Source organism: Cryptomeria japonica, chromosome 8, assembly GCF_030272615.1.
Source record: "Cryptomeria japonica chromosome 8, Sugi_1.0, whole genome shotgun sequence".
In the NCBI taxonomy this organism is placed as follows: Eukaryota; Viridiplantae; Streptophyta; class Pinopsida; order Cupressales; family Cupressaceae; genus Cryptomeria; species Cryptomeria japonica.
Genome location: NC_081412.1, coordinates 301,087,102 through 301,100,634, shown reverse-complemented (window position 1 = coordinate 301,100,634; position 13,533 = coordinate 301,087,102). Strand labels below are relative to the sequence as shown.

At 36.9% G+C, this 13,533-nt stretch overlaps 2 protein-coding genes across 13 annotated transcripts; both read right to left on the bottom strand.

The window, feature by feature from the left end:
- Window positions 1–771: 771 nt before the first annotated feature.
- On the bottom strand, window positions 772–9,415 carry LOC131060552 (membrane protein PM19L). Of its 12 annotated transcripts, none has more exons than XR_009110387.2 (7): window positions 8,236–8,255; window positions 7,958–8,087; window positions 7,641–7,832; window positions 7,398–7,533; window positions 5,929–5,998; window positions 5,321–5,838; window positions 2,630–4,696 (listed from the first exon to the last, which is right to left on the bottom strand). XR_009110387.2 is itself a non-coding variant. In XM_057993803.2 (5 exons), the coding sequence occupies exons 1-4, from the start codon at window positions 9,354–9,356 to the stop codon at window positions 8,324–8,326; spliced, it is 495 nt and encodes a 164-aa protein (XP_057849786.2). In that variant the 5' UTR covers window positions 9,357–9,415; the 3' UTR covers window positions 7,839–8,087; window positions 8,236–8,323. The 12 variants fall into 12 exon arrangements, 1 of the variants encoding a protein (XP_057849786.2); XR_009110385.2 differs by having other exon boundaries at window positions 5,321–5,569; XR_009110390.2 differs by having other exon boundaries at window positions 5,321–5,569; window positions 5,929–5,993.
- Window positions 9,352–12,753, bottom strand: LOC131060551 (pentatricopeptide repeat-containing protein At3g26782, mitochondrial). The gene is made up of 2 exons (XM_057993802.2): window positions 9,685–12,753; window positions 9,352–9,473 (listed from the first exon to the last, which is right to left on the bottom strand). Exon 1 carries the CDS (start codon window positions 12,554–12,556, stop codon window positions 9,713–9,715), a length of 2,844 nt encoding a protein of 947 aa, XP_057849785.2. The 5' UTR covers window positions 12,557–12,753; the 3' UTR covers window positions 9,352–9,473; window positions 9,685–9,712.
- Window positions 12,754–13,533: the final 780 nt, after the last annotated feature.

Genomic DNA, 13,533 nt, shown 5'->3' with positions numbered 1-13,533 from the left:
TTGACATGCCTCCCAAATGCCCCCACTTGGAGCTCCATATATGTCTTTGGCAAACTCCCAAATCCTCGCCATCCATTGCCTTGAGATCCAAATTCTTGATTTCTCTTTCCACAAACACCATAAGTCCACCACCATCTCTTCCCCTAGAACACATCATTTCCTAGGCTTTTTCCCATCCCCTTCATCTCATTCCTTTTCCTTCATACTGTAAGCACCTTGCGTTCTTTTGTACTTCTTAACTTTGTCAGAAGTATTAGTCGATGGAAACAAACAACTTTCTATCTAATCTAAGAGATTAAGAATGATTATGGTGACATTTTAACAAAGATGTGTGTGATCACGTGAACCTGCACCCTTTGTTGAACCCTATTCAACAGTTCAAAGATAGCATTGGGGTGACTTCAAGGTGTGGGATCCTGCTGTTTGAAGTCAAACCTCCAAATGAAGGACTGGTTCCCTGGTAAAAGCTAATCCTATCCTACTCAAACATTCACTAAGGAAAAGGGGAAAGAAGATAACTGAAAATGAAATTGTGGTTGTGCACCAAATGATGTTTGACGAACTCCTAAATCAGTTTATTATGCACAATATGATCTTTATCAGCTGATAATACATGCACAATGCTCACAACGCCTTTGCTTAGGTTCCAAAATGAAACTGAAATCACAAGGAAAATATCATTTCACAAGATAGCTTCTAAGTTTCTAACTCATTCAATAGTACACAACATAAAAGATATGATGAAGGAAAACCATCAATGCTTTTATTGATCAAAATGCAATACACAGCTGATACAGGGTTCTCATAGTAGTCCTCTTCTTGAAAATCAGAGATCTCTATACAATCTTCCTTGCAAAGCATATCTAGTAAGTGCAAACCATTAAGAGCATCTAAGAGGCGTCCCATGATGGGAAATGAATGCTTTAATTGCTTCCTCATAATGCTAGGTCAAACCTTCTGGTGCTGGGGAAGCATTTTCCTGATTTCTCTTTAAAAACTTCAGTCATAGTTTGGTTAAAAGTGTTGATGATGAGTTGTCCCTGTTCTACTCTGCAGATTCCAAGATGATTGCATGACTAAGTCTCCATAGCTGTCCATCTTCCCTAAAAATTTCCAAGCTGCTAATGTGCAACAACTGTTTTTACATGAAAATAGGGCATGCCTCCTATCTTTTGTAATTATTTAACCAAGCGTTGGAAAGGGCTCCTTCAATGAAACTGCATCTACTAGTCTCCTTTATGAGTTGGATCAAGTGACAATAGGTCCTTTGACAAGTTTTGGATTGTTGGCAAAAGTAACTCCTTGATGCTAGTGGGTGCAAGTTCAATGGCATTCAAAGCATGAATTGCCTCCCAAAAGGCATTAACTCCCTCACAAAGCCAAAACAGATCAGATCCATGCGCTGGACCTGCTGTAAGTTGTAGTAGCTTTTGAAAAAGATAGTCCCATAGTATCTCTGTTGTAAGTGGCACAGCTACACCTAGAGCATGAACAACAACAACTGCAGCCTCGGTGTGATCCATCTCCAAGAAAAGCATCCATCTGGATATCAATTTGTCCACAATCACTTCGTTTTTCAAGTGTTCAGCAACAGTTCAGAACGTATTTATGCTAAAGTATTTAACAATAGGATTTGGATCAGAATCCAGTGTTATTAAAACAGGTAAGCTTTGAGTTGAAGCAACTTTCATGTCCTCATAAGGCACAAGAGCTTGAAAGAGATTAACAACAGTGATCTTGACATTCACATTTGGGCTGACAACCATCTCGGAATGTACACTGATAATAATTTTATGATGCTCTTCAAAGGTATAAATAAAGTGCACAGCATAAATCAACTTGGGACTAGTAGATGGGGTCCAAGCACCATGCTTAAGTGTACTTCGCAGAATCAATGGTTGTAAATAGTCAGCAAGATGTGCTTCCCTACTAGAAACACCTAGTACCCCTGTAAGCAGTAGTGGAAGTACACATATAACAAACAGTCGCTCGCCACTGTTGTTTTTGGATTCTGATCTCTTATTTCAGATACACAACTAGAAGGCACATGGAGTGCCAACATCGTCTCCAGAGCAGTTATAATATAAATTGGAAGCATATAGTTGTTGATTTAGTACTCCCCAAAGAGATCTCATTAAGCCAAAAGGAGATTTGCTATATGAGTTTGAAGATTGTCTTCTCTAGGAGGCAATAGAGATGCAAGTCCAATCAAAGCTAGCAAACAGTTCATATGTATCCCATCAAAAGTAGGTCACACCTTTTCTTCCCTTGCATATCCACAGACTTGTTACAAGGTCTTAGCACTTAATAACATTGTCTTAAGTCTGCACACTTTTCACAGAGCATCCAGCATTGTCATTCATCAAAACACTCTACTTTGCATTTACACCTCAAACAAAAGTTTGCAACTCATAGATCACAATTTAAATAGAAAAATCTTAGATCAGAACAACCTTATAAATGGTAAAAGGCACACAACCTCTCCCTTCTACACAATCTTACAATCAAAGGCATTTAAAACCAAGAGCTGCAAGCAGCGAAGTTCCTGCCGGGAGTCTTTGCTTGTGTTTGCTGCATGCATCGATTTGTAAGTTTGAGGCTGCTTAGAATTTGATGTTATAATCTGTATAGATGAAAGTTATGTTAGAAAGTGGCCCATTTTAGTACAGATTGCTAATTTGTTAGCTGTATTTCCTGTTTTACAGCACAAAATTTGAGATTTTAAAGCCAGTTTACAACTGCACATTTCATGCTTAGGAAGAAATCGCTAAACATTTAGACATTTTTCCATTCCAATTCTTTATGATTTGATCAATGTCAACATCCTGTTCCAAAACTTTTGTTTTATATAGACAGAAAGCACACTGAGAAAGGTTGTGCAGTCTGCATCTACAAATCCAATTTGTGCCCATCCTACAATCATTGCATTCCTTCACACAACACTTGATGATATTCTAATCTGTCAAAATACTCATGTCCTCTGTCAATAAAAAAAGAGCTTTGTAATAGAGTATTTAAATCCATCAAAGGATAGCAGATGATTTTTGCAATGTTTCCAGGATGAGGAATGAAACATTTTTAGGGTGGCAAAAGTATTTCCATATTTTGGAGATAGCTATTAAAAAAGTTACATGAAAAACTAATATTTGAACTAAAAGAAGCTGAGATTAATTTTAAACTATTATCTAGCTTTTTAGAGGCAGTGGACAAGGGCACAGACAAAGGTTTTTTATACATGCATTGAAGCCCAAGGACAGAAGAAAACTTTTTGAGTTCTTAACATCCAAGAAAAAATTTTGAGTTCTTAACACGCAAGAGTTTCCCCCTCAGAGATTAAAACCTTGTCCGCTAAAAGATGCCAGAAATTACATAATTACCCATTTAACATTGAGAAGAAACTACACAGTTGAGGAGCAAGGAGATGCATTAAAGATACAGGAGCTTATATTTGTGGTGCAGGACCTGGTTGTGATGAAAATACACAATTTTGTTCTGATTTGAAAGAGATTTTCTTGTTTGAGAGCTTTTGTGTATGATAATAAATATAGATAAGAAAACAGATAGAATAAGATTTACTAAATACTTTCTTGTATGACGCATTATAGTTGATACTTTAAACACACACATAGCATTTGACCAAGCAAAGTTAGGCAAAGCATTCCGCATAAAGAGCCAAGTTATACAAGAGCCTTCTTAAAAAAAAGTAAAAAACGGATAGTACTTTCAATTATTAAGCTGTCCTTCCCCAGCATGATAGGACTTAAGCCTTTATTGAGACTCTAAATATCAAGATTTTTGTATTCATTGCCTCTATATTTATAAACACAAGCTACAATGTAAGTGACAAAATAAATTTCTCTGCCTTGCATTGCATATTCTAAATAATTTTAGAATAGGAAATGCCAAACAGACACAAGAATGATCCAGTATCAGATTTTAAATCTAAGAACTAGCCAATGACATTAAAATCAACATGTCATCTAAGAATATTATTTTGTTCAGTAGGATAAGGAGTGTTGTGAATCCCAATTTACAGGGATACACAGGAACACATCCTAGGGCCTTCCTTCGGTTTCCCTATCCCCTACTGTTTTTGGGTACAGGAGACAGCCCAGACACATTTCCTGGCTATCCCCTAAAATTAAAAATTCGGGAAACATCCCAGAGGTGTCCTAAATTTTCTACAAATGTCCCAGGAACAGGCAGATGTCCTGCCAGACTTCAACCCACAAAAAAAAGTTTGAAAAACAACAAAATACAGAATAAAATTGTAATCAGTAGCGGTAATTTCTATGAGGTCATGAATAAAACTGTGCAAAACTCATTATGTGATTTGCAACTTTGTTGTAATGCTTTAGAGTTGCATACACACAAAATTGTAAACTATACATGGTGATGCAGAGCAAGCACAAAGTCATTGTGTAAATGAATTGCCAATCGGTACAAGCTACATCAGTGAAATACAAAAATTTACAACCAAAAGAATGGAATTTATATTTTTAAGCACATCCATGTATGTAATATTGTTTTTCTATCAATGCACATTTATAGGCATACAGAGTCATTCCTATATTTTGAATTTTATTATGTACAAATTTTCCTACTTAGTTTTAAAATGTTAATATACTGTCATCCCCCAAAATTGGCCTCCTCGCACAGCTGTCCCCAAAACACGTCCTTGCATTTCTTACCATCCCTGTTCCAAAAAACAACATGGGACTTGAGAATTCGTTGTCCACTTTGTATTTGCCATTCAAATATAATTTATATCCTAGCTTTAAAACTTAGCAAGCATTCACCCAGCTTGTAAGCCAAAAGTGCTCAACAAGCAACTCACCACAATATTTAAAGGCAAATTTCTCCTGGGTTTCCATTAATTTTTCCTGAGATTATGGTGAACAATCACCAAAACAAAGAATCTAATTTTTGTTCACAATTTTTTTTTAGTTTCTTTTCCCACATTTTTTCATTACTGTAAATTTTTTTTATGAATTTAACTATTTTTGTAATTTGCAGATTTTTGCCAAATTTTGCCAGTTTTTGGCTGAATCCTAAGTCCAAGTGTCCAAGTCACAATTCTGGCTGCCAAGTTTTTGTCCTTCGTGAGTTTTACAACTATGAATCATAAATATGATGTTAAGTTAGTAGAGTTGCATTCTGATAGTCAATTCTTTTACATATGACTGTTAAAAATGAACTAATATTATAAGTATAACAGCTTTGCATATACAAAACCTGCCTCCATGAGCTCTTCCAAAATCTTTGTAACCATTTACCCATTTTGACATACTATAAATGAGAGACAGAGACGAGAGCATACCAAATTACTATTGCATTTCTCCAAGTCAAGAACCTTGATGGCAACTATCTCATTGAAAGGAGTACAAAGTGCTCGATGCACTATTGCACTGACACCTTGTCCCACTTCCTCATAAATTTTGTAATCAGATGCACTTAATGGATACTTTTTAATTTTCTCCAGATTCTGAGCCATGACTTTTAGAACTAGGAAACGTAGTTAAATCTAAAGAAACCCAATGAACGCCATTCTTTAGACTCCAAATATGACCTGGCATTAGAAATACATGTTAAAAGACTTTGTTTGATTTTGGATATCATGAGAAGAATTCAGACTGCAAATCAATTCCCTTGCACTTAATCTAATAAAATAGAAACAAATCTTTAGATCCATTGATAATCAACAATTGGTATTGTGTTATTACAAACCTGATCTGGAGTCTCTAGAAAGAGAGAACAAACAATCAAAAAACATTGCCCATAAAATTCATTCAAGAAATAAATATTTCCCACTTGATCACAGTTAACCTGGCATGGAATCTACAGGGAAAATCAACTGCATGAATCTGTCATGATAATGATCCTCAACTTTCAAAAGGAACTTCTTGATAATTACAGATTAAATCTTACAAGCCATTATCAGATTCCAGTTTGTTCTCCATTGTCCCCAACAGCTCCCTCTTTTCAGGATCATCCTTTACTGAACAAACAATTAGTCTATGAATTCAACATCCAATCCTCAATCAACCATATGATGAAACATTTTTGTTAGAAGTGATATCTTGTAATTCCCTCTATGAAAACGATTCTAGAAGGATTTCTGACAAAACCATGCCCGAGGTTTAATTTCAAATTCAACTGCAGAAAACTTATAAGAAATACAAGTCTTGCACACTAAAAGAAATTTGAATCATGGGAAAAAAAAATATAAACTAAAAAAATGATGTTTAACAAGATTATATCATTATCTCCCAAAAAGCATTATGCCAATGAAGACTAGCTGAATTCATCGTTTTGCATCATGCTATATTTTTAGCCATTCTACTCAAAGATCAACACTTATGTAGCTAACTACTGATACTAGCAGGATTCTTTTAGGAAACCGCAATGAAAAGAAACATTAATGTTTAGATTCTATTAAAAAATGTAAAATTCAGAATAAGGTGTTGTTTGCAAAATGATTGATCTTGTTAAAACACATTAAGCTGAATGAGGATGTGTCTTGAACTGAAAAGAACAAGACACCAAGTTAGAATTACGTAGAGGCAATTGTAATCAGCAGTTGAAGGGAAAACGAAATGAGTATAAGGAATATCAATAGGGGAGACATATTCCCTGAAACTTATCCAAATATGTTAAATGCTTATTTGTTTTGAAATCTCGACAAACTTTTGAGATTTTTATCAATAAATGCCAATTTTGTAGGAAGAAACGTAAATTGAACAAAGCAGGCATTTTCATTCAACGAGCTCAAGTCTAAAAGGCCTGGGTATTGGAAAGATGATACATTTAAATATGAAGCATTGAAAATTACACAAAATCATTGCTAGTTTTCAAAAAGTTTGAGAATGGACATAAAGAAAAATCAGAAATGATATATCAAGAACTAGATAACGTCCACACCGGTTTCTGAAAGCTCACAAACAGAACTGAGCTGGACTCAAAACTTGTACTTCCAAAAAAGCTAGGCTGTTTTATATACGCTTAAATTTAGGTCAATGACTAAAGCTCAAACAAAACCGAAGTAACAAGAATTAGGCATTGGAATTATGGAGAAATTCAAAACCACATTACCTTAAATGGAAGAACAGAAAACAATACCCGCCATTACATGCCACAAAAAGCTTGTTTGTGGAAAAGAAAATAGGCATTTGAATAAGACATTGGGACACTAAGGTAGAAGGGTAATCATAACTTAGGGCGGCGATGAAACACACTGTTATTTGCAACGGAAGTCAAATAAACATTGATTTGCAATGAAACTAAATCATTCACAGATCAAAACATTGCAATTTGAGTTCGTCAAAAACCAGATCGCCCAGGACTGACGAGCACAAACAAAGTCACAAAAACACCAAACCAGAAAACTGGAATTTTACCATGGGAAGGAGACTCTTGAAAGAGGCGTAAATCTCTTTGCCATTATAAGAACCCATTCTGCAAGTGGAAGCTTAGGTGAGAGACCCAAAGTAAGTTGCCTGCTGTACTTTATCATTCGTTGCCCAAGAAATTCCCCTACAAATCAAATTCAAAAATTTTGGTTATCATGGTGAAACAATCATCAACATAGCACAACAAAAGCAAAACCCACATTTGACAAGCAAAAGGATGAAAATCCTTACTCTCTGTTGGCAATAACACCCGTGGTAAGAGTGGAGCCATTGTTTCCACCCCATCCCAACTCGGGCCACGCCAAAGAAGAAATGAATGAAAAATGTGGAGACATACATAAGAATGTGGACTTTTTGGCAAAATGCCTCGCCAAAATGTGGTCTCATGGCATTGTATGGAGGTTTGAAACAGGATATGGGCATCTGAAGAACATCAAATAATTTTGTCAGAAGTCATAGTTACAAAATCTCTTCTTGAGCTTCCTGCATGTACGCAAAATGTTTTAGCAGAGACACTGCACATGTTCTGCTTTGCAAATGCCACCTACCACCTGCAGCCTTCTGCAATATAGCCTTGTTCAGCGTGTAACTGTTCTTCCTGACAATCTGTCACTGGCAGAGATCCCGGTAGGCCTGTGTTCTCTTTAGTTGGGAATCGAGTAGGCCTCTGTAAGCCGCCTGCAACCCCAATTGGTAGGTGCCAAAAATCTTGGCATCAGTATTTGCGGTAAAATATACACAGGTTTCACTGGTGCATACAAGATAAAAGGAGAAATATCAAGAAAAATACGATTTGTGATTGGTTCATTGGCATTGCATTAATCACCAGTTAATGAAAAGGCCTTCGCTATAGTTCCTCCCGCAGGAACTAACAAGCCAGACCAAACAATCTGTCCCACATTGAACTTCATTTTCTAAGCTGGAAGAGTGTTTTCTTTTACAGGCTCAGCAGTAGTCGTGGCAACATCTTTCTCTCCACAAAAAAAGTAATTTCCAGCAAAGAAGCCAATATGGATCACCATCATAAAAAACAATTTAGTTGCAGACAGACTGATGATGAAGGCTTCCAAAGCGACCTGCATAAACAATATATCATGATACATTAAAAAAAAACCATAAAATTTCAGCTTCAAATACTTATAGAAGGAAGGGCTTATCAATCAAGGAGGTTTGCAATGTATTAAAAAGTAAATGTTATGGAAAGATATAGAAACATACATAAAAAATCCTAAGTAGAGTAAAATCTCATACCAGCTTTGGGCTTCTGCCATTTAAATGGCATGCCAACCTGCAGGTTTTGTAACATGCTTATCAGCATTTTTTTTTTTTTTCACTTTTGCTAACAAGTATTGTTGGAAGTTCTATTTAAATAGATCCAGGACAAATATCTTCGTAAGTCTAAGAGATCTTATTAAAGATCATTTTAAAACAATCTGATTTTAATTTTAAAAATTTGTTAACTTGAATAGTTAATAAGCCCTTCCCTATTAAAATCAAATATGTTATAATTACCCCAAGGCAAGAAGAGTAAGAGTCCAAGCTGTGATGGCAGATGAAGCAGTTGAAGCCAAGCTCTCTGCTGTCCACACTCTTAGATGATGTAGACCTGAAAGAAATGAAGCTGCTCCTACAACTCCTGCTATCAGAGAAAATATGACCATAAAACCAGTGGCTTCATTCCCTATGGGGAAAAGCAATGGTGAAAATGAGAAGCCCACTGGTACACTACTTTTGGGCCCTGCCCAAAAGAAACAGAAGCCATATACAATCAATCAGAATTCAGACTACATAAACTATGAATTTTCATATATAATATAAGCCCAAATGGCAGACCTAATATAAAAACGACACAATAGAATAAATCTAGGCAAAATGACCTTGAAAAAAAACAAGGCGGGAAGATGTAACTAACAACTGAGAAATACCCTTCTCATTGAATCCAAGCATTGTTTTTATTGTAAGCCCTTTTCTAACATTTCGTGCTGGCTCAAGAACTTCCAATTTCCTCCAAGCATTCCTCTCCTTGCTTTCTATTTCTTCTTCCTCTACTTTTACATTTCAGAACTGTGCAGGCACAATCCAATATCATGAGAATTGTATCCTGAAGCAAGGCTTTTAACAAATCTTACATCACTATATATCCAGGCAGTGATGGATGTTATAAAATATCAGTTCATCAATTAAAATGCATGGAGCATGGTCTAGTTGTTCAAATGCTCGGAAATAACATATTTTCAGAAACTGAAAATCACTGCAAGTCTACCACCTTGCACACCTGTGTTTATAGCTTGCTTCATTCAGCATCAACAATAATCTCCACAGGAACATTTTCCATGTTTGAAATGATGGAAACGGTTTGCATCTCTTACAACTATTTCTCTTTCAACAATCTTGGAGATAATCTTGGTTGCATTGTGGCAGTCACCACATACTCTAAGGTTCTTAACAATTCTAATAGTTGTTCCAGGGGACGTGTTTAACAATCCGAAGGCAATTGCCAACTTCTCGCTATGGTGACAGAGAATTAATTCCTTTTCCTCGTCCTCAACATCATTTAATACAGGTCTTCTATCCATGATATACCCTGCTGCTTTCATCTCCCAAGACAATTTTTCCAATTTTGCATAGATCTCTTGTATTTGTGGGTGTGATTTGTCTCCTACACTAAAAACATGTATTGTTTTATGGACTTCGATCCAACTACATCCAGGTGTCTTCTTATTTCCTGTATTTTTCATTAATTTTCTTACCTTCTGAACATCAGCCCACCTCCCCACTTCTGCATACATGTTTGACAGGAGAACATAAGGTGCAGCATTTTTCAGATCCAACTCCAAAAGAAGTATTGCCACAAATTCTCCTAGACCTAAATTCTTATGTGATCTACAAGCACTGAGCAAACACACCCAGACAACCGGATCAGGTTTTATTGGCATTTTAATGGTGAAATTTAGTGCTTCCTCAAGATAGTCAGCACGACCAAGAAGGTCAACCATGCATACATAATGATCCATTCTAGGTAAAATGCAATAAGTGTATCTCATATGATTGAAGTATGTACAGCCCTCATCTACCAGGCCTGCATGGCTGCATGCAAATAATATACCAACAAAACTTACATGGTCAAGCTTGACTCCAGAGCGCCTCATTAGTTCAAAAAGTTTAGAGGCATCCTCACTATAGCCATGCATTGCATATCCTGAAATCATTGCATTCCATGAGGCCACATCCGGATGGTCTATGTTATCAAACAAATCACGTGCCTTCTGTATGCTGCCACATTTTGCATACATGTCTATCAGAGCATTCACAACTACAATATCTGATAAAAACATACTTTCAATAATCTTTTGATGGATTTCCATACCCCGTTCCAGAGCTCCGAGTTTGGCAAAAGCTGGGAGGATGCTTGCAAACGTAGATGAGTCTGGTTTTATACCAGCCAATTGCATTTGCTTAAAAACATCCACTGCTTTTTCAACAAGTCCATTTTGGACATATCCAGCAGCGATTGCTGTCCACGAAATCACATCCTGCTGAGGCATTTTGTTGAACAATTGGCATGCCTTCTGCATGCTTCCACATTTTACGTACATGTCTATCAAGGCGGTCCTAACTACATCATCTGACATCAATCCACTTTTGAATACTTTTTGATGGATTTCCATACCTAGTTCTAGAGCTCCAAGTCTGGCACAAGCTGGAAGGATGCTGGAAAAGGTTGACAAATCCTGCTTCATGCCTGCAATTTGCATTCGCTTAAAAACCTCTAACGCTTTTTCAACGAGCCCATTTTGTACATATCCGAAAACCATCGTATTCCAGGAGACCACATTCCGCTGAGACATCCCAATAAACAATTTGTATGCCTTTTGTATCTTTCCACACTTTGCGTACATGTCTATTAGGGAATTCACAACAGTAACATCTGAAAAGAAACCTATTTCAGTTATTTTCTGATGGATTTCCATACCCTCTTCGAGAGCTCCAAGTTTGGCACACGATGGAAGGACAATGGCAAAGGTTGACGAATCTGGCTTTATACCCACCAATTGCATTTGGTTAAGCATCTGCCAAGCTATTTCAGCAAACCCCATTTTTGCATAACCTGCAATCATGGTATTCCACGAGACTGCATTTCGTTGACGCATTTTCTCAAACAAATTGTTTGCCTTCCGCAGGCTTCCACATTTTATATACATGTCTATAAGTGCGGTCATTACTACAACATCCAACAAGAATCCAATTTCAATTATAGTCTGATGGATTTCCATACCATGTTTCAAATCTCCCATTTTGGCGCACGCTGGAAGCATGCTGGTGAAGGTTGCTGAGTTCGGTTTCACACCTTCCAATTGCATTTCCTTATACATCTCCAAGGCTTTCCCAACAAGCCCATTTTGGGCATATCCAGCAATAATTGCAGTCCATGACACCACATCCTGTCCAGACATCTCTTTAAAAATCCTTAAAGCCTCATCAAGAATACCATTATGAGCATATCCAGTGATCATGGCAGTCCACGAGATCGCGTTTGCATTATTCATTTTGTCAAACACTTGGCGTGATTTCTCTATGCTTCCGCATTTTGCATACATATCTATCAGGGTATTCATCACAATAACGTTTGATTGAAGTCCATATCTAATGATCTTTACATGGATCTGCAGACCATGGTTTACAGATAACAGGCTGGCACATACAGGAATAATGGCGGAGAAGGTAAACTGATCAGGTTGGACTGCTGTTGGTTGCATTTGATGAAACAGTTTCAACGCCTGTTGAGGAAAGCCATGCCTTCTGTGAGCTACAATCATCACATTCCATGAGAAGACGTCTGGTGCAGTCATCTTCTCAAAAACTTGGCACGCATCCACCAAACTTCCGCACTTGTCATACATGTTGATAACTGCATTTTGTAAAAATGTGTTTGTGGAGACTGTAATACCCCTTCCATTGATGTGAGAATGGATTTGCTTACCCTCTGCAAGTGCCTTTTTAGAAACGCAGGAGTTCAACAGATGAAGATAGGTAGAAGATTCTACAGCAGTGTTGTGGGTAGTAAGCAGAATGTCTACGGCTTCTTTCAAGCGACCCGCTCCACAGAGTACTCTGATTTTGGGATTGAGATTGACAATGGATGACATTTTATTATTGATTTTGGGGAGATTTCTTCGGTTTGATTATCATTTCTGAAACGTGAGATTATGTCCATTTCTTTCTCTTGCAGATTCTACATTGATATAAATCAATGTCGGCATGGCAAAGTCAATTCCGAACATTTTAAGACAAAATCTTAGTAGCAGTGGCACTCGCATCTTGGAAGGCATAAAGGCCAATTGCACTTTGGTGCAATGGGTACCTCAAAGTGATGTGGAATAATAAATAAGGTCAATTGGTAAGTTATTTAGAAAATAATGTTGCATATGCATAAAATATTTTTAATGGACAAGCTATATCTTCAAATCAAATATGCATATCCTTAAAGGGATCCAAACACAATTGGAAAAACCTTTAAATTGGGAAGATAATAAGACTTTATTACAAACAATGTCATATTATGTTTGCAATAAGTAGTGGGAGAGATAGATGGGGGATGAGAGAGAAGTGGGAGATAAAGAGAGAGGAGAGATAGATAAATAGATATGGAAGATATAAATGTATGGAGGGGGAGAGAGAGGGAGAGATAAGAGATAGAGATAGAGGCAAAGAGATATAGATATACAGATGTATAGGATGATGCATAGGGATAGAGAGATGAAGATAGAGGGAGAGGAAGAGAGATATAGATGGTGAAATAGAGAGAAATAGATATAAGGAGATATAGAGAGAGAGGAAGAGAGATAGAGATGGAGAGATAGACAAATAAAAAAGATACACAAATAGAGATGGAGAGGGAGAGAGAAATAGGGGAAGATTGAGATAAGAAGAGAGAAAGAAATATGGGAAGAGAATAAGAGAGTCACATATATATGGGAAGAGAGTGGTGCAGGAGTACCTAGTTTTAAGTACATTTTCTAGTTTTTGGTGTGTTAGTCTTTAGTTTGGTTTAGGTTTGTGTATAATGGTCTACTCATAGGTCCACATGTGTGTTTGATATGCATTTGGAGGATGAATGTTAATT

Excerpts from the sequence above, each read along its gene's own strand:
- LOC131060551 (XM_057993802.2), bottom strand. The coding sequence starts at position 12,556 with ATGTCATCCATTGTCAATCTCAATCCCAAAATCAGAGTACTCTGTGGA.
- LOC131060552 (XM_057993803.2), bottom strand. The coding sequence starts at position 9,356 with ATGCTTGGATTCAATGAGAAGGGTATTTCTCAGTTGTTAGTTACATCT. Across the intron at positions 8,698-8,921 it reads CTTACTCTTCTTGCCTTGGG|GTTGGCATGCCATTTAAATG; the intron begins GTAATTATAACA and ends CAAAACCTGCAG. Across the intron at positions 8,486-8,660 it reads ATGGCAGAAGCCCAAAGCTG|GTCGCTTTGGAAGCCTTCAT; the intron begins GTATGAGATTTT and ends TTGTTTATGCAG.